Here is a 27,870-nt window from a genome sequence, read left to right as displayed (position 1 = left end):
TGCATAAATGAAAACTTAACATCAATATAATTTAGTTTAGATGTTCTGCCTCTTCCTTTCCTATTTTGAAACTTACCTGTCTCAGTCTCATGATCTAGGGTGTATTTGACAGTGTTTAAGGAGCATTTCAAGTCTACAGCAATTTATCAGTGTCCAACCAGCATCACATAAAACAGCTTTTATGCAAACAATTCTCTATACCTTTTGGGTTGTGGCATGACAACAAAACTTAATATATAGTTTTAAACACTGTTTTTGACAAGTTTTATTTATAGATTGCTCTTAAATTGATTTATTCTAACGTGTACCAGTATCACATGCTAGCTTTTTTCTATATAGTTAAGACATTGCATGGGGGTTCCATGACAGTTATTTTGGACCCTAAATTTGATGAATATGTTCATTTAAGTAGAACAGTTATAACATGCTATATCTCATCTGTTCTTACCCTTTGGTGTTTTTATGGCCATTTGGGGTGTTACTTTTATGCTATTAGAAACTGTGTAACAAACAAAATCATGGGCCTAAAAGTTAATAGTGGTGTTAATGAAAGGCTAAGGTCTTTATTCTTTGCAGGTACACTATTAATACCAAACGAAAATAACAAGCTTGTAATATCAGTGATTTTTCCCCTTGGTTTTTTTTTTCTCTCCATCTTCTGTCTAAAGTTACTCAGAATTGACTCATAACCTTGTGTTAAGGTACTAAGAATGAAAAAACACAGGATTATTTATCTCTTGTACTTGTCAATATATCTTTGTCTGTAGGAGTTATTGAGAGTTTTTATAAAAGATGTTTATCATCATGGAAGTGGGAGCATGTGCTAAGCTGCATTCCACACTTCATGACGTGTTTTGTTCTACATTTAGTAATGTACACAATGACAGTTACAGAATATGTTAAGAAATTTTTTGGTGAGAGACTTTAGTTTGGTAACTTGTATTGTTCATCTTCAGTGAAGTTCTTGTACTGAATGTAGGTTGAGTAAATTTGCTGCCAAGTGAAAGTTTGGCCACACAAATGTGAATCTATCTTTTAGTTAAGAAAGATGTTTGAGGCAGTATGCTGAAGTTTTCAACCAATTGTCTAAAGATCTCTGTTTAGAGATTTTTTATATTATCTCCAAACTTTTCGAGTGCTACATAAACATGTAGCAAATCAAACATGATTTGGACTTGAACTCATGTATCAGTATCTTTATTAAATTGGCTATTATTGTCTCAGATACTTCATTCACTGTTGCAAACTCAATCAAACACACCTTGAAATGGATAAGGTTACTGATCTACATTGTGTTTCTAGATAACAGAAGAAAATACTCCTTCTCTTGCATCCCAAATTTAATTTCCTTTAATTAAATATGTCTGTGATATAACAGAAAATAACTTAATTAAAAATGATTTATGTTAAAAATTGAATTGATATTTTTATTTTCATGATAAAGTTTATGCTCTTGTCTAAGTGATTCCACACAATGCCTTTTTTTTAGGCTTATAATGTCAACACTTTGAAGGTTTCATGGCACTCTCGTCATATGATCTTCTTTTACCCCCATCACTAAAATCATAATAATAATGATCAAACTATTCTATCTGGATAAATGCATTTTGGCTTTTGTGACTCTTCTTACTTTGAGAAATCAAGAGTTATGTGACCAACATTTTATATAGATTAGCTAAAGTACCATGGTGAGATGCAGAAGATAAAATGGAACACATGCCAAGTGATTTAAAATCATCAAGATCCTGTTTTCTTCAAATTACTTAAGATTATATTGTTTATTACCAAACATCTTAGATGACAAAGTCTAAAATACTATACATAAATAATATTATGCTAGAATAAGATGTACTTAAATTTATTAAATATTAGATAGTCACAGTTGCACAATTAATATTTTAATATTGAATATTTAATGTTATTCAGCTGTTCATATACTTTCCATCTTTTTTTTCTTTTATTATTATTATTTTAAAAAGTGAGCCCAAAGTAAATGGCTCCAGTTTTTTCAACTCATTTGTTGTTTATACAGGTCTGTCTACAGTATTTACATTACTGAGTTTTTAATGTTGCTTGAAATATATGTTCTAGATAGATTAGGAGTAAAATGATGTTATGATACAATCTAAGTTATTTCATGGTATTGATTTTGATAAAATAGCTCTCTCACTAACTTTTAAACTTTTATTTGTATACACAGATTTCAGGTAATCAAAAATGTTCTTTTTAAATGTTGTGTTTTGGAAATTTCATTAATCTGCATCAGTACTTTCTTGCCATGAAGTAGTAAATCATGTACTTTGACTCTACCACAAAAGTAAACTATACAATTTTTTTTACATAATATTCAAAAACATGCAGGATGAACAGAAAAAGATGAGGTTAAGTCCAGTAATGAATGTGCTTTTGGAAAGAAAACTTTCCTTTCCCGAAGGTAAATGGCAAAAAGCATTTAGGTTATTGGATTTAATATCTAATGAAACCTTTTTCTCTGTCTCTGTGATTCTTTAGACTTTGATATATACTGTTAATTCAGGATTCAACAAGGCATTGACACTTTGTGATACTTAATTTTCAATGTCCATAACACAATATTTGTTAAGAATTTTAACATGTTAAAACTGGTTTAGTAGACTGTTAGGTTAAATGTGAGATTGTACATGATGTGAAAACTTAATTATTGTATTTGAAGTCAGGAGGTATATTTTTGCACACATAAAAGAAATAACTACTTTAATGAAATGCATGATTATATATGTTCTGTTCAGTAAAGGCTTATTTTTGATGGTCATAATCAATACAGTATTAATATTACAATTTAAGAGCATAATAAACAGTTTTTGCACCATGTTACAATCCATTTTTTTTCTTTTAATAAAGGTTGTTTAAATTATTTTGAAATAAACTTGATGTTTTCAAAATGGCAGAATTTTCTGTTACATATTAATGGCATCAAATCTACTCTTTGTTTTGGTGTTCAAAAAATTTATTTATTCTAACTTGTATTACCACTACTTCATTTTAAATGGACTCGGGAAGTGATTTACATCTATTCTTTATATTAGTTTTAGATTTTTTTTAAAGTTAAATTAATACTAATATGTATTATTGCTTCTTTCCAACTAAGAATACAGGAAATATGTCACATGTACTTGGGGGAAATTGGAGAAATGGAAATCTATAGAGCCTTTCAAGAAATTCCTCATCAATTGTCAGTGTTCATGTGTTATGGTCAAGGTGTGCAGGGATATTGTAATCACCACAAGGACAAGAAGATGGAAGAGAATGACCATGTGTCAAAAGATGAATTTTAAGTATTTCTTTAATATCAAAACACATTCCTGTTTCAACTGTAATACATATTTTATAATTTACATGCAAATCTATTTCAAATAAAACTTACATTTCTAAAAGTATGTTACTTCACATTTGACAAGTGAAAAGTTCAGTTTTGTACAGTTGACATTTACATGCCAGACACTTAAGAAGCATCTTTGACTCAAACAGAAAATTATGGTAATTTGCTGAAGTGGGTAAGGTCCCTCCCAAATCTGGAAAAGCAGAAGTTACAGGGATGGGTAGGGTGTAATCTGCTAAATATTTTGAAAAGTTGAAGGCAGTACGAATGAAGAGTTGCACAATGTCCAAATCAAATTATTTTTCATAATAGTTCTATTATGTTTATTGTCCTAATAAGAGATCTCATCTGGAACCCTCTCAAAGATACCCATTCAGTACTTGTGTGTTGTTCTTCTCTTTATTGCATCATCACATATACAATCTTCTTTGACCTTTTTTATGGCTTAGCTTTTGGTTACAGGTATCCCTTCACTGTCTGTTGCACTGGTAACATTCTTAGCACCTTGTAACTTTGCACAAGGTTTTTGAATGACTAGTGTGTGTTCTCAGTATAATGATGGCCAGATGTCAATTTTCAGTAAAACTTAATCCTGTTAAGCCTACAAATTTAGTACATTTTCAAATGTATCCCTCTTGTATAGGATTGCCATACACTGTTTGATATATCATAAAATAAGCTGTATTTTGATAATGTTGCAGGAAATATAAGAAAAAACAGAAGTTGACAATTTAGTAAATGTGCTTGTGAAATCAGAGATGGTTAGTTAACTTTTGCTAAAATATTGGTTATTTGTTTTTAATCATTTTATAATGTATGACTCATTATATCAGCTAACTCCAATTTTTTTTTTTTTTTTATAATTCTTGTTTGGCTCACAGACTTAAGGTACTATATGTATATATTACTGTTGTAAACATATGAACCCCAGAAGCCATGACATGTATTATATTGATGACAATGTCTTCCTATTTGTATACAAGACAATAATTTGTTTTCTGAAATGTCTTACTTTATCACTGTACACTGGACAATAACATCAAGGTTTAAGTGATAAAACAAGTAGCTTAGAGTAGAATGACAGTAATCAAACAATATTTTTTCATGATTTTTTATATCTCAATCGTAGCTGTGTTTTGATTAAAGATCAGTTTATCAGAATTTTTCAAGTGTCATTTACGCCTGAGAAAAGGCTTACAATAAATTAGAAATTATTATTTTGTATTTGAAATTCAAACGTGTGTAAGGGAGAGGAAGATAAATTTACTCCCAAATACATTTTTTTTTATTGGGAAATAAATTTTAAAATCTGTTACTTAATAAAAACTTACTGTTCACAAGGCCTTGGTTATATCAGCCACTCTCTTGCAAACCTTTTCATATCCCCAGAATAGGGATATGTTTATATAACAATTGGCCACTTACTAATTAATAAACTTATATTTGTAACTTATTTTTTTATTGATAGTTATAAGAAAAATTGTTTATGCAAATTATTTTGTGCTTGCCTGAATGAAAATGTAAAATATACTTGCTAGGTTCTATACCTGTAAAAAGCAATGTGTAAAAATGTTGTTCTAGGCATGAAATATTTTTCTAAACAATCTTATTTCACAGTATGAACACATTGTTTAAAACCTTTGAGTGTGTTTTTGAAATATGGAAAGGATATTTTCTTTTCAGGGCACAGAATCCAGATTAGAGTACCTTAAATATCTTGTGATTAAATGACCCTTATCTTAGATATATAATTCTTTTGCTTATGAGACTCAGCTCTAATTAAAGACTTTGGATATTTAGCTGTGTTTCAATGAGACATGAGAGTGATTGTATATATTGTACCAGTTCTGGAAGGGAAAACTGTGTAAAAGACAATGGTTCTTTTTCTTCTTTCTTTTGCTAGTAAATACCTAATTATTTCATTAGTTGCTCTTGGCATGTAATAATTCATTCATTTAACTGATGTAGTACTTGTGTATCTCATGATGGCTGGTATGGATATTAACACTTTTAATACTAAAGCAGAGAACAATGTTTCAACTTTCTTAGGTCATCTTCAGGTTAACAAAGAGTTTGCAACTGACCGTTACCAGGCATACTGGCCATTCCGAGATACATTTTTACTTCAAGTGGGTTTCTTGTCATCACGAATGATGTAGTACTTGTCTTTAACTTCAAAGTCAAAAGTCTATAAAAAGAAATAGAAATGTGCCCTATCTTGGGGTGTTTTCTTTTATTTCCTTTCTGAGGGAAAAACACCCCACTTACACTGTTGGACAGTTTCCATTTATCATACAAAAAATTGCAATAATTGACCCAGCCAACTCTGGGTGATGGAAAGCAAAAAATTATATAAAAATTAGAAGTATGGACTATTTTAATTTCTTTTTATCCTCCTTTAAGGCAAAAATTCTAAAAGAAAGCAACCCATAAATATCACTAGATAGTTTTCAGTGGGAGTTAGATGCAAACACATACTGAATCATTTTTACAGGAAAACTAATTACAAAAATAATGACCATTTATTAATGTGAAACAAATGTACCTTCAGTGGTAAAATGAAATAAGATAGTAGAAGAAAAGTTTATTTCCAGCAATAGTCCACTAATTTTCATTCTCACAATAAAAAATGAGCAGGAAATATATTTTTTTCAAATAGTGAAATTAGGTAAGGAGTAAGAGTTTGGATGTGAGTAGATTAGGCCTTAATGTATTGAATTTATAATGATGAAATTTTCATAAGAAAATCAGACACACCACTAATGACATTTGCATAATAATATCAAGGCTAAATGAAACCATTATATGATCCTCATTTTTCACCAGAATATGTTGAAAACTAGGAAAATCTTTGAAAGATAGGTTCTTTATCCTTTAAAATTCTCAACCGTACCAATAATATATGCTTCACCAAAGAAATAATGGTACTACATTAACACAGGTATCAATACAACTTCCACAGGCTGTGTTGAAAAAAGCTTATCCAAAGTTTTGGATAGTGAGGGTCATTTTATGTAACAAATATACACTAAATTGCATGTCAGTAAGTAAGGTTTGCAAGACATTTTACATAGATTCTCATACACTGTGATATTCCATATGGAATGTGTTGTCTAATTAGCCAAAAATTTATTTTAGCAGCATTACAATTCTAAAAATATGACTGAAATGAAAACAATCTACATAGAAGGGAAAGGGGCAGTTAGAAAATTTATATTCTTAACCAGGCTTAACCAAAGTTCAGATTTGTACATCACCAAAGGAATTTTGGCCTGCATAAATGACGAGGTCAAAAGGCAACCAAGGAACCTTTAGAATTGTGTGACATTCTCAAGGGTACTTAAAGAAACATTACATGAACTTTCATTAGTATATTGACAAATGTCCTGTTCCAAAGATATCAGAGTTTACATAATAAATACTGGAGGGTATGCAGTTAAATATTTGTATACTGTTGTGATAGTTTAAATTACTGTAAGTCTGAATCTAATTAGTTTCTGTGCTTTTATGAAATTATTTTAATTCAGCATTTCACTGATATTTCCATATGATGAATGGTCCATTACATAAGATCTGGAACTGTGTCAAGAGGTGAAGAGAGAACTCTCTTTGGAAGGGGATATAATAGCAGTAAATACAATTGTACACCTATTCATCTGTAATAATTTTCATATGTTTAAAGCTGCTTAAATATTTACAAGTCACTTCATCCCAAACTCACTGCTATACATTAAAATTATTTCATTTTCCTTGTTGACTCATTCATTTCACACCATCACTTCAGTAATGTGTGTTCATTTGACTCATCCTGTTATCCATAGCTTCTAAATTTTCTTGCTTCCTTTATCAACCACTTCTTTTACCATGGTGAGTATTACCACAACTTAATTTCTTTTTTATATTCTAACTTCACATGTTTAGCTGACCTAATATTGTCCTTGTTTTTTACATATTTTTGACAACAGGTTGGTGCTTTTTACCTTGAAAATTCTGGTATGCTGTTCTCTGCATTACCTTTATAAACTTCTTCATTAACTTAAGATCTGTTTATCTTCTTACCACATTGTGTATTCTTGGGTTTTGTCACCTCAAGTATTTCCTTCATTTCATACTCCCATTTAGTCTTATTATTCTCAATTTATCTCAGTACTTCCTAATGACAAATCATACAAGTACATGTGTTCTCTTTTCACACTTTTATTTATCAAAATTACTTTATCAATTATATCAAGTTACTCCTATTCTTATATAGTTTGATGATTTTTAAAAGTAAAAAAATATAGAAACAGTAATAAAATCCCTATTGAATTATGATATATTTAATTTTAATGTCATGGTATAAACATTCTCACTCACTGTTTAACGTAACTTGAACAGTTTAAGTATCTCCAATTATATAAAAAAATTACCAAAGTATTAAATGATAAATTAATTTAACCAACAGAAACTGTGGTGAGATAGTGGATATCATCTATCATTCCAATATTTAGTAAGTGTGAAATGCTAATTGGTTACTAACCATAAATCCTAACCTTACAAAAATTTAAAATAGCAGTAAAACTCAACCAAAATGATTGAATTTGTGCCTCATTATTTTGAGTTTTTCTTTAACAAAGCTATCTTGTTTAATAATACAAATAAAGAACAAATCTTGAAAATTTAGTTCAAATCTACTGATATTAAAACTGGTTTATTTCAAATTTATTTTATTTTTTTTTATATTCAAGTATTTTATTTCAATTTAAGAAAGACATCTAGAGATCTTACAAACTAGAATTTTATTTAAAAGTTGCACAAAACAAACATGATTTTTGATTCAACTAATATTACCATCCATAAATTTTTTTATTTGTTGATATTTAACAGCTGTTTCATTAAGAAATGTTAACACATTCTGAAATAAACCATTGAAAGACGTTATATATCTGGTTACAAATTTATCATCATCATTAATTATATATGAAAAAGTGAGATGTGACCAAAATATATATTGTAATGCATCTGTTTTTTATAACTAGCTAAAAATGTTATGATAAAAACAGATTCTGTAATAGCATCTGAACTGTTTCGAGAAATACATGCACTTCATTTCTCATGGCAACAAAGATATAAAGATCTGGTAAACATGAGTTATAACAGAATCAATGTACCATACAGCAATGATGTCATTACTTAATATTTCATAAAATACAAAATAATGTGGGATAGATATTCTGTGTTAGAATTTCTACCCCAAATTACTTTGTATTTAAGATATAATGATTTAAAATATCACATGAAGCAAGCAGTTTTGATTTCCACTTAAAACAGCTTAGAAGTCTAAAAACACATCCATAATATAATGATTTAAAATATCTCATGAAGCAAGCAGTTTTGATTTCCACTTAAAACAGCTTAGAAGTCTAAAAACACATCCATAAATATTGGGGTGAGTAGGTGGACGGATAATTATGTAATTCTATTAAACCTAACAAGCAGTATATTTTTGTTAAAGGGTGAAAGTATTGCTAAAGCTCATAACTAAACAAGTGAACAAATATCAAAGTTTAATTTTCTATAACAGTCAAATTAGTATTGATGTACTACAATATTTAATATATTTTGTTTTGCCTGTACTGTAACCAAAACCTCTCATTAAAATCTTTATATGCTAATTTTGTAAAAATCTAATTTTATTTTTTACTAAGCTGAATACAACTTACTTACATATAAATTTTTGTGTTAAATATGAATTATTATTCATATTCAAGTTAAATGTTAACTTGAAAGGATAATTTTAAAAGTAAGATATATAATATTTTTTAACTGAAACTTCTTTGTCATGTTTACATATCTGGTAACTCAACAATAACAACTGAACAATGTTAATATATTTTCTTTAAGATGGAGGTATTTCTTGTAAAAGTTGAATACTAAGAATTGATACATAAAACTTAAATTGTTGAATTAGGTTAGGTATATCAGCATGTTACAGCAAACCAAACATTAACACTGAAGTAGGATTTTACACGACAAATGTAAAATGTCCAACATGATGCTGCTAGGTTCACCATCACAGTCATTTAGTTAAGTAAATGTACTAACACACCAACTTACAAATTTCATGTGGTACAAGTGATGTAAAAACTAAATTTCAATATTAACCAGTACACATCTAAACATCTTTTAAATATATATTTTCAATGAAGCAAGAACACAGATGTAACTGTTATTTACCAAAATAAATCAAGACTGTTTCAACAGCAAGTCCTTTAAATATTTTACAACTGAAACAAACAACCTTGAGCCAAAGTTCAGAGAGACTGATTCAGACTTATGTTAAACATCTTTAATATGTCCCAAGCAAAATTCATTTACATTTCCTATTCTTGACAATCAGCTTAGTTCTTATAAAAAAAATTGTGTAAGTTATTAGATTAATCAAAGAAAACAGAATAAAATGGCCTGCTAAAGATATTAATAACACAGCAACTAAAATAAAATTGTGTTTATACATTTTTGTTACACTGTTAGAAAACTCTGAGTTCATATAAAGCACAATGTGAACAAAAGCTTTCAAAGCAACAATTATTAAACTCTGAATTTTTTATAACAAAGATCATGTTTATCCAATATTTGGAGGCTGCACCAATGCAATTTTTTTTCAAACTGAAAAGAATATTGTAAGAATTATTGCTATAGTATTAAACAAAATATGTCTTTTAATCAAGCTATGTAGTAGTACTCTAAGCTATCTATAAATGTTATAAAAATTAACATTAATTTATTCTTCTAAAACTGTTAATCCTTATAACATTTACTTTTTATTTTTGTTGGTAAAAAAATTATTCAGGCTTAATTTTGTTTTTTGTGAACTAAACATACACCAAACTCTAACTTTGATTAAACACAAGAAACTTTTTATACTTATTGTGTTTATGTAAGTAGCTGTGGCTGCTGTATTTTCAATGTCTTTCTATCATTATGTAGTCAAGCTGTAAATTAAACTTGATTCTTCTAGTTGTTGCTCACTAACAATATATACAAGTTCAAATTACAATTTTGTCACATGGAAAGTATTATCTATCTTGAAGATTTCTATGAAGATGAGAACAGTCAAACAGCAGGATATTAATAAGTCAGCAACAAATAATCAAGTTGTATTCATAAGAGAACCAAGTAATCATATATATTACTGACGTTTGGATTCCAATCATCATATTCTTACCACATATGTATATACGAAATTGAAAAGGATGTTATATCCTAAATTTCATCAGAGATACTGGAAGGTTCTTAATGTGGGGTAGAGTAAATCATAAAACACTGGTTTTAATGTAATATAAATTGTAAAAAAACATGTAATGCGTATTTTATGTTGCAGTATTCTCATTTAAAATTCAAAATTTTGTTAAAATGTGGACAAAAATATTAAATATAAACAATGTCTTACAAAGATTTGACATGTTACCAATATATAGAAAACCCTGTACTGACATAAAATATGAAGGAATTATACTCCTCTGAGATATATGTATCTGGGCTACTCGTACAAACCTCTTATCACACAATTAACTTGCAAACACAAACAGCTTATAACTTAATTGATAGGATGAAGTCCTCACAACACATCATTCACTGGTTTTACAGTAAGGAAGATCACCAATATGACCAAACCACTTCGAGTTCTCTTAAAGCTTCTTCAAGATCTCCTCTACAATCTTTATTGCAGAATCAACACAACCATCAAAATTTGAGTGGGTGAAGCTATCACCTCCTAATGCCAGTAACGGGCTTTCTTGAAGAGTTACACACCCTGGAGTATTTTCATATGGACGTTTCACCTAAATGATAAATATAAGAATAAATGTGATACAAATTTAAAAGTAGTTTTTTTTTGGGTGAAAATAAAGTCATTATACTGTTGTTTAATTTTATGAAGCTACAGGTCCCAGATGACACAACTACAAAAGAAAGTGTTTTTTAAAAAAACCAAAAGGGAAAAAAACTTATGGGTTTGATGCCTCTGCAATAATTATTAATTACTATAAAATTCTACTACTTTAACATTTAAAAAAAATACTTTATACATATAAAACATCAATTACCACATACTATAATTGCAGGAGAACACCTTAACTGTTTTAAATACACCATTTAAAAGTAACAAGTTTTATAATGATTATCATAATTTTTAACTTAACTTAAACATATGTAATTTTTTACAACACACTAGCACTAGTTAAAAGGAAAATAAATGTATAGCAGTCTTAGTCTTGGTTTTATGATCATGAGCTGAGGATGGTTTAGTAGTGTAATTTTAACCATATCAACAAATATATTCATCATTTTCTAAATAAAAACTGTCAGTTTTAATTTAAACACAATCTCAAGACATTACCTGGGAATATTTCCAGCGCTGACATTTCATGCTCGATGGAGGAACAAAATCAGGCAATAAATCAGGAAGGTGGTTCACAATAAGTCCTTGTACTTTATCTTTGTCATCTTCTAAATGCGACTGACCAAAGGTTACTGATGTGTGAACGACAACAGCTGGAAGCTGATCAACTGATCCTGTTTTTAAAATACAGAAAATAACTGAGAAATATTATCATGACTAAAGAAATATATGTATCTTTAATATGTCCTCTATTTTTGTTAGTTTCATAATATATCAACTTTAAAATATTTAAAAAGTTCTTTTATAATTAGGACAAATAAATTTCACTTTTAGTCTTGTTTTTAACAGTTCACTTTATATTTCATTATGTAAACAAACATCTAATACCATGGAATAATAAAGATAGTATGATAATTTTTTTCCTGAAATGTTTAGTTAAGTTTTCACCCCTGTAATTTCCTAGTTTACTCCAGTAACTCTGTTGTAATAAGTATTATTATATAGGTGGCAATACTATTGAAATATTAAGTCCAAGAAAGAGAATTTCCCACTCTGTTCTTTCAAGTAAAAAATTATGTAATTTTAAGAATATATTTCCAAGAACAAAGATTTGCTTTTTATTTACAAATACACATGTAACTACTGTTCTCAAGAATATGTGAGATCCAGCAACAGCAAGTTATCTGCTAATTAAAAGATGATTCAATAAAAAGAAGAATGACCTGAGGAATGCTCAAAATTAAAAAAACATGGCATAATTAATATTCATCCCTATTTAGTTCTGTAAAGGGAAAAAACTAGCCCTTTACCTACAATATCTATTGCCAAACAATATCTTTAATGGATAATATTTTGTACGTACATGTACTTCTTGGCGGTTTTAAAGAATATAGTTTTATATTTTTAGAAAAATTTCATACAGAACTTGCCACTGAAATATTAAAAGGCTTTTCTTGTTGAATTTGCTCTCAACAATTACATGAGTAGGTTCTGAATGCCTGTGAAACAATTCAAAGCATGCACTAACTTACATCAGATAACTCCATTCTACATCCTCATCTGAAAAGGCTGGCCAAGTCATAAAAATGATCTTATCATCAGGCACCCAGGAAAACTCATGAATGGGCTTCACGATTCTAGGATAAGTACAATGAAAGATCCAAGAAAAAAAACAAACAAACCAAAAACTAAATGATGTTGCCAATCTTACTAGAACTTGAAACCACACATGGTTACTGGTTGTCTTCTCTGAGGTGTCTCAAATCCTATGCAACGACATCCACAACAAGGTATAATTAGCCATCAAATATCTTCCTCTATTTACTTCTAGAGGGGATCACTTTCACATGGAACATCAACTCAGAAGATAGTACTTAATCTAGGACATATACAGAGATGTGTATGTATTTCCTGCAAGATAAATCTATTAAAATACAGTACCTTGTGAATTAAATATTTTGTTTGCTTTTAATCAAATGACTCCTTTCAACCCCATACACTCCATTAATTGTTAAGGAAAATCAGGCAGTATAATGAAAACATACAACATTCTATAACAACATGGGACCTATTGGTCCTTCTCAGTTGTCCCATCCTCTGTACTAATTTTAAAAATCTTAAGGCCAGCCTTGTCATTCATATACTTAAGCTTGTCTTAAACTCTTTTAAATTTACTGCCTCTACAACATCCAAATCCAAACCAATGCAAGAGCCAACCACACTGTCAGAGAAATGAAACTGCCTTAGCTGAAGATGACTTTTACACCCTGCCAAAATTTATGTATATCTTCTAGTCCTGCTTTTCTCACTGTTAAACATGAGAAAATATGATGCATCAACATAATTCCCTTTACAATGTTAAAGACCTCAATCAGATCCACTCTCTTATTTTGTCAATAGAAAACTATTTTAGTGATTTTAGCCTCTTCTTATATAACAACCCCTCCATCCCAGGCACCATTGTAATAACACATCTATGCACCCTTTCCAATAATTCAATGCCTTTTCTAAGGTAAAGAGCCCAAATGTGAACACAACATTCCAATTGTGGCCTGGACAATGAAATTATAACCTCTCTAGACTTGTATTCAATATCTATGTACATACAACCTAAACTTATTTGCCCTACCACTAACAACAACACACTGGCAGCAGGCAGTAGAGACTGATCAACTATTACACCACGATCCTTTTACTTCATAACAATGTTAAACTTATTCCCACTTGAATTATACTTATAATTCAAATTATGATAACCCACATGCATTTATTATAAATAAAACCTGCCTGCCATTTATTTGCTCAACTTAATAAATGATCTTCACAGCTAGAAATACCCAAGATCTTAATATAATCTGCAGATTTAAGCAATTTGTTGACTGTTCCTTCATTTTTGTTATTGATGTAAATAAAATATAGCAAAGGTCCAGAGACTGAGCTCTGAGTTACTCCACATGTAACATTAATCCAGTTACACTGAACTCCATTAATAACAACCCTCTGTTTTCTTTCATCTAGCCACTTTTCTACTGATTTCCTAATTTATCCCCCACATCTACAGAGATATATTTATTTGAGATTTCAAGTGTTTCTTTTGGGTTTTTTCAAGTCTTTTATGCAGCACTCTGTCAAATACTTTCAGAAGAAAATCCAAATATACCAAATCTACATCTTTACCTCATCTACATAAGCATTAACCTTTTCAAATAATGTCAAAAGATCTGTAAAGCAAGATTTTCCCTTTGTAAAACCATGCTGACTATCCAATAAAATAATACATTTTATTAAATGACTTTTCAAAACAATTAACATACTTTACAAAACCTTTTCCATAAATGATGCAGACTAATGAGTCTATAATTACTAGAAAAATTTTTATCACATTCCTTGAAAAGAGTTACATTAGCCACCTTCCAATCCTTTGGTACCTGCCCACTATTCAAGGAATGACAAAAATAAAGTAGAAAGTGGCTCATATATCCAATCTTTAAACTCCTTTAAAACTCTTGGGGAAATATTACCTGGCCCAGGAGCATTATTATTATATTTTTTTAATTTCCCAATTTTTCTCTTAAACAGTTTCAAGTGAATGCAGTCATCGTGTTTGATCTCATTTGCATATATTAACAGTTCAAGATGTGGAATAATGTTTAAATCTTCATTAACAAAAACTGAAGCAAAAAAGCAAAATTTAATAACCTAGCCATCTCATAATCATCAATCATAGTCTTTCTGTTGCTATTTTAACATTTTGTTTACCATTAGTGTACTTAAAAATCCTTACTATTAAGTTTTACATTTTCAGTGAACCTTTTCTCATACATGCTTTCTGATGTCCTAATTTTCTGTTTCACAAATTTCATTGATCTTCTAAATTTCCTGTCATACCAGTAAACTTAATTTCTTTTTAATTTTATCTCTTACACTCTTTGCAGGCCACCCTGTTTTGTTTTTTTTACTTCCAGCAACCCTTTTCTTTCTGTAACAACTACGCTTACCCTGAATATTTAAAAACTTTTCACACCTGATCAACATTGCCAAACAATTCAGTTGCATAATTCACAAAAGATAAGTCTTGTTGTGCCTCTTCAAAATTTGCTTTTCTAAAATTTGTAATAACCAAAATATCATTATTTTTTATATCCATATTCAGTAACACAATGAACCTAATAGAGCAGCAATCATTTGCACCCAGATGTTCTCCAATTTCTACCCTCTTGATCATTTCTATAGTTGAAGTTAACAATAAATCTAAGATAGCATTGATTTTAGTAGGTTTCTTGACTAACTGGTGAAGAAAGCCACCCTGAATAGTTTTCAAAAACATTTTTTTTGCTCATGGTTTGACTCTAGCATTTCCCCATCTTTTGCCTACAATTAAAATCGCCCATAACTATGACTTCATTAACAGCTGAACTTCTTAATCTCATTGTAAAGTTCTCACTAATTTCATTAGTATCATTTGGTGGTATGTAACAAATTCCCATTAAGAGCTTCTTCCCTTTACATACACTAATAGAAACCCAGATGAATTCAATCTCCTTGCTGTTATCTTTAATGTCCTTAATCTCAACAGAATATCATTCACATTTTACATATAAAGCCACTCCTCTCCCTCTTTAATACTCTTTCCCTATTAAATAGCTATAGCTCTATATTTCAAAGAAACTTCTGTCATTAAAATCATTTGTGTTTGTCCATGTTTCAGTTATTCCTGTTATATCAAAGTCCTCCATTCCTACCAGTGCTCTGAAGTCATCTATTTTATTTCTTATACTTTCTAGCATACTTCTAACAATTAGGCCTATTCTAATAACAACTAGTATACTCATTTTCTGTGCTAAACTTTTCTCTAACTCTTATTATTTATGCATTTAGTTTATCCTGGCCCTTAACACTGTCCAGTCCTAGTTTAAAACTTTCATTACAGCTGAGTTAGCAGTTTTAGCAAACAAGTAAGCCCCTACCCTATTTAAATGCAAGCCATTCTTTCCAAAAACCTCCCTTTTTTCACTGAACTGATCCCCCAACCAGTCAATTTGCTCATCCTTACATATTAACCTAAGCCTAGCATTTAGCCATAGTTACCTACTTATAACTTCCTTTCCAGAGTTATTTCTGGGCAGTATCACTGATAAAAATTAAGTTATGGTCTTTTACTTTAAATATCTTTATCAACTCCTTGTACTCATTAATTAGCTCCTCTGACCTACCTTTCACCACATCATCTACATGCACCACAAAAACTGCATCTCTGCCTCCTTTATTACATCTCCTGCTTTGTAAGTTATATCCTCCACCTGCACCCCTGAGTAACATAATCTGATTATTGTTTCCCTATTTACCTCAGACTATTCTAACCATGTCTTATCAACAAACCACCTGTAACATCCACATTTTTCTCTGACCATTTTATTTTTCTTCCTTTCAATAGTTTTTCATCTGCAGATGCCAAGGGTTGAAATTTGTTGCTCAGCATAATAGGGTCTTTATAACTATACTCACTTCTTTGTACTTTTAACAGTGCTCTTTCTAACTTCCTGAATGTCATTATTAACAGATGTATCCCTTGCATGTAAAAGCTTAAGCTCCTCCTGCATCCTGCTGCCATTTCTCACAGTCCACATTTCTCTTTATCTATTGTCTCTACTTTAATTATGATAGGCTTAAATTTCTCCACCAACTTACAAATTCTACATAAAAATTGTACACCTTCATTTATAGCTTTCTTAAAAGTACATGCCAGTCCCAAGTTTCTAAATAAAACCCTCTTATTGCATGAATTACACCTAACAAACTGTGAACACTTGACTCCTACACTAGTCTTAACCATTGTATTTACACTTATAGCCTATAAATAAATACTCAACACCAAATACCAGTAGCCAATTGTTACTATTAAGCCTAATATTTAAAAATCAATTATATATTTTTTCTCACTAGTTTGTATCTCAGAATAGCTGGTATGGGTTAAGGAGAGAACAATGTTTTGACCTTCCTAGGTCATCTTCAGGTTTGTTTTTTTTTAACCTGAAGATGACCTAGGAAGGTCAAAACATTGTTCTCTGCTCATCAATAAGTGTTAATACCCATACCAGCCATTCTGAGATACATTTTATTTCAAAGGGGTTTCTTGTCATCAAGATTTGTCACTAGTTTGTCTTTACAATAAAGTAAAAATGTTGATCTTTAATTACAGGGAACTTGTGAAAAGAACTTAAGTTAATTCTTAAAACACCAAGAGAGAATAAACTAGTTTTTAGACTATTTATTTAATAAAATAATATATCTATCCTGTTTTACAAAGAAAAAAGCCTGGGAACTTAAGACCATTCAAAATGAAAGGTTCAAAAGAGATTGATGGCTTCCATAGCAGATGAGGTATCTGTCATCCAGATATGAAAAGAGCTAACAGATGATAAAAAAGTAATGAAGAGTTAGAGATAAAAAGGTTTATTATGCCTTATGCACCAATACATAAAGTAACCCAAAAATGTTAACAGATAATGAAGGAAGAATATTGCCAATAATGGACTAACATACAAGCTGCATGGGAAGAAAGTCCTGCTTTTTCTGACAATGCCCAAACAACAGACAGTAAAAAAAATATAGACACTGTATGTAGAGGTTCCCCAAGGCAGTAATGAGGCTGTTCCCCCATGAGAAAAATATTGAATTGTAGAAACTATGTTTATCTAGCCAAACTGGTGTGATGAGGAGAACCTGACACTTCAAGTAACTAAACTTGGCAAGAACTAAAACAAGTATAGAGAGTAGACACAAAAAGAAAGTCTCTCTCAAAACGGAATCAGAGAATCCACTTAGAGAAAGTTTGGATCTGAAAGTGTAAACTAGTAGTGAAAGATGGTTGTTCAATGTAAAAAATGATCAATAAATAACCAGCTTCTTGCACAGACACTGTGAAAGTCAAAGAGTGGAGAGTCTACTATATGGGGAGATGACTGATGATTTTCAGAAGATAGTCTGCCAAAATGTTCATCATACCAGAATGTGACAAATTTGAAGGTAAATGTGTACAGAATAAAGCTGAAGAAGTAGTAAAACTGTTTAAAAACAAAGGTTGCAAAAATAAGCTCACTCCCAAATATATAACTTCATGAAGTGAAGCATCACCTAGAAAGCAAAAAAAAAAAAGAAAAAAGTTTTCAGCAGTTGGTGTGGACAACATAAAAGTATGTGTACAAGACTAATGCTTGCAATCCCATAGAAGATGGCTGAAGTGTTCTTTGGACTGTATTGATTCAAAACTCTGATGTACTAAATACTTCATTGATATTGATTAGGACTTAAAGCTGAGGATCATCAATCTTTTACTTAAAATATGTACATCTTGCCAGTGTTTTAAAGGATAACTTACCTCTACAATAAGTACTTCCTGAGTGTTTTAAAAAATAACCCTCACCTACTGTGTATAGTGTATACTTTCTGAAAGTGTTTCATTGAATAAAAGTTCCCTCTTTTGAAGTTATTCATGGTAATAAACTTGATCATTAGGTAAGTACTTAGCTGTCCATGTGTTGTATGGTCAACTGTGTGTTTACATGTAAGAGACTGAACAGATGAAAAGTCAAAATAAGCTAATCTGACATTTAAAAGCGAAAGATAATGTAAAGTAAATGAAAAAGACCAATAAATTATTTGATAACTTGACTGAATACTTACAATGCCAAGCTAAAAGAAAGAGTAGTAAACTGATAAACTATAGTAGGATCTCGATTAGTAGGTACCTCAAACAAAGGGTACCTTTTCAATTATTTATTCTACTATTTGTAACCAAAATAAATCTTGCAATAATGGGCATGTCAATATTCTAAATTAAAGAAAGTGTCTCTAGTGTCATTCTCTATAAGGGCACTTAATAAAGCAGGCAGTTGTATATTTGTATGTCTGAATGGTATACTGCTAAATTCCAAATATTCCACCAATACTCAAATATTTGTGATGTTTATTGAATCAGCCTCAAACCATATAAGGTAATTAATGTTTTCAATGTGCAATCTTATAACTCTGGGAAATTCTCATTGTAAGCACTAGGTACATCAACTGATAAATTGCACATTATGTACTTAGAGTATGGGTCAAGCTGGCTTGTTTTTGTGCATGTGCTTTGCTGCTCTCAAAAGTATTATATTAGGGTGTCACGTAAATAGTCTAATGACACAAGCAGTGATTTGTTGCTATATTTTCAGCAGGTTTTTTTTTACTTCATTGAAAGTAAAATAGACACAGAAAATAAATTTGTAATGTTTAGCAGTTCAAACTCTGAAGAGAAGTACTATGAAATTTTGTGGCCAGTAATAAGGAAAAAATGGCACACCCAACTCCTGAAACTTCCTGTTGATAATGTTACATGTCATGGCAATATGTAACTCATGAACACTTGAGACTCTCACACACATCAAACAAAACAGGAGGGGCTTTAAAATTTAGAATGACCAGTATGGAATCCAGCTTCACGCAGCTCATTTTTAATATTAAGAGCATCTTGCTATATGGGACATGTGGATAAAATCAGAAAAGGGTGCCCTTAATGTCAAAGTTCTACTGTAATAATGAAGATGATGAAAGGATAACCAATAAATAGGAATAGAAATATAATCTTCCTCTATATCCGCTTCTGCTCATGTTATCCAATAAGAGCACAAAAATTCTCACTTTTTCTGTTTTGAAATAATAAAGCATTTCTAGTTAAAGAACAATTTGAGATAAACCAATCTTTTGACTCAAGAGTGAAGTAGAAATCTGGAAAAAAAAACATGATGAACAATTTTGACTGCTACTTTCTGTTGGATATCTGAAATGACCTGATCCAGATCTTGTGACAGGATCAAAATGAAGAGATAATATGGAATGATCTTTCCAATAGTTAATGTGCACTATTTGTCCAGAACAAAAGTGTATCACTGATTGTGTCAATAAACTCATTTAGTTTTTATGTTAATTCATTCTGAACAAAATGAACAAGCAGAAGTAACTGGTATTAACTAGGAAAGTGATGAAAGAGGAATTACTATCAACAGTAAGTTGAGATGCAAAAACTCTGATCAAAATCTAAATGGGAAAGAGCATGGGTAAAATTCCAGCAAAAACAAAACAGTATAGGAAAGAAGCTCTAACAAGGTCAGCTGACTGCTGGGAAGAAGACAAGCACTCTGTAATACAGCATCACGAGCTAGGGTATCAAAGAACATAAGACCCAAAGGGTAATAGAATCAGATCTACAGCAAGAAGGACTGCAATATAGAAATATGATCCTGATTAAAGAAAGTGAGAAAATGAGAGAAGGTTAAGCTAATAACTGATCTATAGAAGAAAGGTTTAAAATGAGACTAATAATAATGCACAGGTTAAAATAACTGATGGGTTAAAACAGAAGATAAAGGAGAAATGGAATATCCCTGCACGGTAGAGGCAAACTGCTAAGTAAGGTCTTCAAAAAAGTTGTAGAATATTTGATACCAGTATATATATATAAAAAGAGAGAGAGAAGAAGAAAAAGAAAAGAGAACAGAATTAACAACAGCTTTACAGCTGTGCTGCATTGTGTCAACGATGTTCAGAACCTAAAGTTACACAACTGTTGACAGCAAGAGAGCAAACACAAACAAGGAATAGTGTTTTGTATTTCAGAAGTAAATCCACTTGATTTGAACTAACCTTTCAACTACAGTATGTACTTTTTGACAATGTTATTAACTCTTTTCCACAAGAGTTTGGTTGAATCAACTGAGTTCCTAACCATTTTGTAATTGTTACAATTTTCATATTATAACTTTTAATACAATATATGACATTTTTAGTAAACATTACAAGAAAAAAAAGAATCATATAATTTAGTGTTTTTTTTGAAGATTTTTCTACAAATATATCAAACAGTCTTATCTATTGGTCCTAATGCAAAGTGATTTTCATGTTAAGATTAAAAACCTTTTATTCATCTAAAAATTTTCACATTTGTGTAATTTCTGAAATCTCCTAAGTAATTATAAGATACTTTTCAATAAAACTTTATTTTATCTGTTATTTACTTTACCTTAACTATATATATATATGGAATACATTTTTACTTCAGGTGGATTACCTTTTTAGAGTGAGAATGTTGTAGGTAGCAGCATCAATTGATGATGGCTGCCATTTTGGGGTTAATTAAATTTTGAATATAAATCACTAAAACCCTTTGACATGCATACAAAATGATGCTTGTTCTCAAGGTATTAAAAGGAACTTACTCACCTATAATATACAATGTGTACTTTGTGGTACTTTCAAAGGATGACACTCACTTCTGATTCACAACAACCTGATGTTGCTGTAAAGAACTATACACTTCTTTTACTGTAATATGTGTGTGTTTGTATATATACTTAAAACAAAACTCACCTTTTATATCTGAAATATGTACATACTGATAGTGTTCTAACAGATAAACTTACCTCTTTTGATGTTATCTACTGCAATAAATCTGATCATTGGGTCATCAGAAAAGTATTTAGCTGCCCAAGGTAAGTCATTTAGGAAGCCAGGATAATCATCATAAAACAAACCCAAGGCATAACGTGAAGAAAAAATAACTTTCTTCAGCTTCTCTGTAATTTCAGGACTCTGTGCTATAATGAAAGAAATAATTAAAAAAAAACATCTATAAAAAATATGTACACATCTTGTTCATTATCACGTGTAATCTATTACACTGCACAGCAAAGTTTTTGCTTCTTGAACACTGTTGGGTGTTCCTTATAGATTTTTGGCTGCTGATCACAAAAATCACACCCACATTTGCCCATCATGTACTATTTCATCGAAATCTTCAGTTTTGTCATATTCACCAGGACACTGCTACATTAGAAAAATGATATCAGGGCAACTGGAGTCCGTCAATGCTTGCTGAATACTGTTGGACACTGCAATATGATGCACCAGAGATTGAATACAAATGAAAATCAGGAGCAAAACACTTTTAATTATGTTGAACTTGATAGCGTATCAGAAACATGAACGCAATTAAATACGTTATTGCCGGTAAACAGTTAACTGTCTATTTCTCAGAGTTCCTACATGATGAAGCAAAACCAAAACTATATTTGTGCATACCCACCAGGTACCTGTCACAATCAGCAAAAACTTTTCAGTTGTTGTGCAGTGTTTTCAACGTTTATTTGATGTTATTACAATGACATGAACAAACAAACACAACGTCATAGACACTGCCATGTTCAGAATATCATAAACCAATAAGTTAGTCTTTGACATAACAGGAATTGCTATAACCAAAACTGGAGATGTTAATTATCCATAAATTTATTCTGTGGAGAAGTTTCTGCAATTTTTTGCTTTAAAATTTGAATTTATTTGAGAATTTAACAGATAAAAAATATTACTAGCACTAAATAATGTCAACATCTGACACCTATTTGATGCTGGAAACTTCTTTACTGAGAAATTCTGCTTAACATAAAACTACAAATTATAGGCACAATTATAACTGTAAGGTTTATTTCATTTTATCCAAGTCTCTTAGTTTATTACTGCACTATTCATTGCTTCTGAACAATTATAAAAAAATAATAAAATAATTAAAATTATTAACAGCTATCTACAATTATTTAAATAACCACTGCCTCTTTCTCTCTACTGTCAATTTCAGTCACTTTTTTCATTTACTTCATTCACTTAATCTTCCATCTTCACTTATTTCTCCTTCTATATTTTTAGTTGCTGTACTTGTGCCAATTCAAAGAATAACATTTAGCACATTTCACTTTTCATTCTCAATCCATATTACTGCTCTTTCTCTGCAGCTATTGTCCATATTTTCATCCGTTTAGTCCATTATGATTACACTTTTTTTTTTTTGATTGCAGAATGGTTTCCAATTATATTACAAGTAGTTGCAATAGATGAAACGCTTAACACTCTGCAGACCACATTTCATTCTTTGTGGAGAGCTCTGTCTATTCAGCCAAATACCACATGATAACTAATGAATCATTTCAGACAGCACTGGTTTCTCATTTGAATCATTTCACAGCATGTAAGACTTGTTACAACTGGCTCACCACACCACTCTGAAACTTACTTCAACCACTACAAGTTTTCATGATATAAAGAGAAGGTATGTGCCAACTTATGATGTTACCATGGCGACTCGTAAAGGCTCATTAATTTTGACTGCATTTTCAAAGCACTTGGTAAAACAAAAATATTTTCTCTTTTACAGCTTAAATGCACTTAAGAGCTTGAAGGGTTAGTTTCTTAAGGTAAAACTTTACAATTTGCATGTTTGATCCCACAAGTTTGCTCATAATTCTGAATTTAGAAATGTCCACAAGAAGTAGTCTTAAGGATGAGTTAGATGTTTATTATAAGGTGAATATATTTTCTAGTAAGTGCTACATGTTACAAAAATGCTAAATGCTTGCAATGGTTTCATGATGATATGTCTTTAGAAAACAATAAACCCCAAGATATGAATGGAGTTTGGCCTAGGTTAAAACATGAAGACCAAATAAGTTACATTGAACTTCACTTAACTGAATATATTACAAAAGTAACTGTAAAAAAAAAGTAACCTATTAAGTGATCACAAACATTTCAAACTTTCTATCATAGCCAATAACAAAGTGTCAAAATTAAACTGTAATACAAAACCACAGTTAAACATATTTCAATGCACTAATTTACAACTTACACCCCACAACAAATTATTTTTACCTGAAGAACCTTGAGGAACTTGTTTTTGTAGTCTATAGGTTAACAACTTACTCTATTTCAACCTGAATAACTGTAAATTAATTTCAAACCATTGCATAAAATGCTAAGTATTCTAAATGCTAAATATTCTATGTCATTACTCACCAAGGAGCTCTGGAACAGAACCTTTCAAATGTAACAGCTGAGGCACTGGCATTGTCATTACCACAGCTTCAAACTTTTCAGAAGCTCCTGATGATGTGGTCACTAGCCAGTGAGTCTTCTCACTTCTCTGAATGCTTTCTACTTCATGCTCAAAGCGAACCTCAGCCCCTATAAATAAACAAACAAGTGTTAAGTAACAAGCAAATTGTGAAATTTTATAGAAAACTATACTGCCAGATGCACCTGAGGCATTAAAAAAAATGTATACACTTTATTAGACAAGTAAAAACTCAATGTCCTAAAAATAAAAGGAAGAAATGTCTTAGTTGTAAGAGATTAAACCAGACATTTCTTATTTACCTGTTACTTTCATAATGCAGTCATAAAAATTTATTTTTAAAAGTTCCAACTAACTGGACTTATGGTAAAAGTGGTATGCTAGGATCACTGCTGATCCTCACTTACATCAATGACACACAGGAACAGAGCTAATAAACTAACCACCTATCTTGCCACAGGTAGGTCAAAGTGTATGTCATGACATTTCACATAGTTGCATTTAAAATTTAATCAAACTACTTTATTATCAATGTATATGAATAAACTTGGTATCAAAACATGGTTTAAAAATCAACTTTAATACTAAACAAGTTTTCAATTCTTAATTCTGTAAGGAAGTATTTAAACAAAACTACAATATCCTCTTGTATGACAAATATGGCATTTGTTTTCTAGGTTTTTTCCAATATCCACTTTATTTACCACCCCTCTCTGAAGTACAAAATTTAATATAAATTAATCATTGAGAAATTAATACATTGGCTTTTTAATGAATAAAATAATATAGTATTAAGTGTAGTTATACATTAAGATATACAAAAGCTATTAATATTTATAATATGGAAACTACAATGGCCACTTTTTAGTTAGAGGGTCAGTTACATTGACCAACTATAAATTAAAATATTAACTGGTGATAATATGAAATCTTAGGTTTAGTGAGACAATATATATGAATGAAAAACAATGAATTGTTTAAAAGGGTTCAAAGAATGGTTAATGAGATTATTTTAGGAATGGATAGGTTGTCACATCAGGCTATACAACTACCTTTCACTTATTCACTGTTGAGAAAACTCCTTCTATGGTCATGCCAGGTAATATGAATTTTTTTTTTTTTTTTTCAAATATGTTGCTCATATTAATCCCAAGATATTAAATCATTATCCCAATATTTGTTATTCTGCAAAATCAAATTTTCTGCTATTGGGAACTCTACAAGTACAAAAACTAAAAATTCAGACTGCAAAATAGCATCAAATGTAATTATTTTATGAACTATGAGGTATTCAGATACATTAATGGCTTTCAGAAAGTTATAAGTATCCACAAAACACAGATTGTACAACTAAATTGAAAAATTAAGATACTAACAGACAGCAAATGAAAACAAATAATACAGATGTTGATACAAAACAAAGACCAAAGAAAGACTAACAAGATACCACAATGTCAGGTTAGATCACAGTCCTAGTGTGGTATCCCACAATTACCCAAGTCAAAGATGATTTCATACAAATATATACATGAGAGGGATAAAGCACTCATACAAATCTAAGCTTCACTATCACTTCCTTTGGAACTAACATAAACTCACTTCCCAAAACCAACATATAAAGAGAACCAAGCAATTAGAAGCTGCACAGAATAATCAGTGTGAGATGTAACCTTTATATAAGTAAATCAACTAGTACAAGTTTACAACATTTGTACATCTAGTTTACCACAAACACCCACATCAAAATTTAGTAAAATTACCTACCTTAATAAATTTAAGTAAAGATATATTCTTTTCTAGTTAACTCTTTGACCATGGGACTTAGCACACTGCACCTACTATATGACTATGAAAGTAACCATGAGATTAGTCATACCACAACTTTTGATAACATGTGCATATCTTCATGAAATTTCACAGACTGTCAGTAAATTTTACAAAGCTTTAGTAAACAAAACTTTAGTGTTTTTAAATTACATATTTTAATTAAAGACTTGATCATGAATTTTTGCTTTTGAAATGGTGTTTATCCAACATGTAAAGTAATTTTGATTTTATAATAAAAAATACTTTTCTTCACCAAAAAAGTGTCAAATTCCATTTGTATAATCTCTTGTAGAGTTCCCAATAGCAGAAAGTTTGATTTTGCAGAATAACAAATACTTTTCTTCACCAAAAAAGTGTCAAATTCCATTTGTATAATCTCTATAAATCCCTAAATAAATATCAAATGTTTTTTTTAGAAAATCTTATCTATTATTTTTCCTACCCTAACTCTATACAGGTTTGGTCAATTTGACTGACCTTATAACTGCCATAAAATATTAGGAAAAATATATACTATTCTTTTTTCTTTCTAGAATGGCTAATTTTTGTTTTATTGACTGTTCACCAATGTCAAACTAATAATCCTGTCACAGAAGATGTAAATAATGAGGCACATATACAGCTTTTGTTACTGTACAGAATAGCAGAAAAACTGGCCTTCAAAAAGTACAAATGTCTTACTTTTCTTAGTCTCAGTACTAGCATACCAGTATTTTGTAAAATAGAGTGACATTTCAGTTACCATACGTGTGTATATCTGTAACTTCTGTTTACAAATAAATTCTTAAACTAGTTATTTTTCTTAAAACATAATAATAATAAAATAAATAAATAAATACATCTACAGAGAAGTTAATATTTTCCTATATTAAAAAAATATTTCCAACAATACTTACATTTGCTGACACATACAGCTATTCCTCAATCTTCACTTTGCCCATCTAAGCATTAGTCTTGTTTGTCTCAGTCTGTTATACCCTACTCATATGTTCTTTGCACTTTATGACCTTGTGACATTCTCCACCAAAGTCAATGCACCCTCTGGTACTGTATATAAGCATCTCACTCAAGTAATGTAACCACTTTTTCAAGATTTACACCCTCCAAGTTACTAACATCAGCTCTTAACAAGGAGGAATGGTCGAAATAAATATTACTGGAAATACTTTTTAAACTTAGGAAAATGTTATCTTCCAAAACATACTTACCATCCACTGACACATAGCTAGTACCCCACACTGAGAAGATGGAGAGGCTAGTGAAGGCATTACCTATACAGAAAGTATAGCAAAGAAAAGGAATATATTGCGATAAGAATGGTATACAAGGGGGAGAACTGCAGTACATCCAGTATGGATATGCTCTTCATCTGGAACTTAGTTTCCATATCAAGGGTGAAATAACATAAGTAGTCATCATTATAGGCCAGCCCCAACTTGGTTCCTCAACTTGGGGTTTGAATTAATGGGTCATGGTTCTTGCATCTTGTGTTGGAAGCTAAGGCAATTGGACTGCAATGTTTTATATATATATACACATTTTATTGGATCCCAACCTGTAGCTATAGCATGATATGTTTTGAGTTTTCAGAATCACAACAAGAAAGTAAGCAACATCAAAGCAGAGAAACTTTTTCCATGTTCTGAATGATTGGATCATGTATGCTTTACTTAACCAAAGAAACAGAACTCATTCAGTCTGAAAATATGAACATTCATAATCACTCCCAAACTAAGTAGGCAAGGAGTACTCCACTTCCCCTGGAATTAAGAAGAGGATGTGAAACCCTACACTCAACTAAGAACCTAGGATGGGACCACTCCACATTCAGAATTACAAGGAGATGGTAAATCTCCTTCCACAAACAAT

At 30.6% G+C, this 27,870-nt stretch overlaps 2 protein-coding genes across 10 annotated transcripts in view; one reads left to right on the top strand and one right to left on the bottom strand.

The window, feature by feature from the left end:
* LOC143229565 (marginal zone B- and B1-cell-specific protein-like) overlaps positions 1 to 7,107 on the top strand; it is a 28,745-nt gene extending 21,638 nt beyond the window's left edge. For all 6 annotated transcript variants that reach the window (XM_076462084.1, XM_076462079.1, XM_076462082.1 and 3 more), the window contains one exon: positions 3,128 to 7,107. In XM_076462084.1, coding sequence (XP_076318199.1) covers positions 3,128 to 3,314 — 187 coding nt within the window. In that variant the 3' untranslated portion in view covers positions 3,315 to 7,107. The remainder of the gene's footprint in view (positions 1 to 3,127) is intronic.
* Positions 7,108 to 8,121: 1,014 nt separating this feature from the next.
* LOC143229562 (renalase-like) overlaps positions 8,122 to 27,870 on the bottom strand; it is a 41,536-nt gene continuing 21,787 nt past the window's right edge. For 2 of the 4 annotated variants that reach the window (XM_076462074.1, XM_076462076.1), the window contains exons 4-8: positions 27,210 to 27,287; positions 24,117 to 24,284; positions 21,695 to 21,868; positions 11,739 to 11,914; positions 8,122 to 11,181 (exon numbers count right to left, since the gene is read on the bottom strand). In XM_076462074.1, the coding sequence (XP_076318189.1) occupies positions 11,029 to 11,181; positions 11,739 to 11,914; positions 21,695 to 21,868; positions 24,117 to 24,284; positions 27,210 to 27,287 (749 nt within the window). In that variant the 3' untranslated portion in view covers positions 8,122 to 11,028. The remainder of the gene's footprint in view (positions 11,182 to 11,738; positions 11,915 to 21,694; positions 21,869 to 24,116; positions 24,285 to 27,209; positions 27,288 to 27,870) is intronic. The other 2 variants (XM_076462075.1, XM_076462077.1) reach the window with 1 other exon arrangement.

Source organism: Tachypleus tridentatus, chromosome 10 (genome assembly GCF_004210375.1).
Source record: "Tachypleus tridentatus isolate NWPU-2018 chromosome 10, ASM421037v1, whole genome shotgun sequence".
NCBI lineage: Eukaryota > Metazoa > Arthropoda > Merostomata > Xiphosura > Limulidae > Tachypleus > Tachypleus tridentatus.
This window is presented reverse-complemented; position numbering and strand designations above follow the sequence as displayed.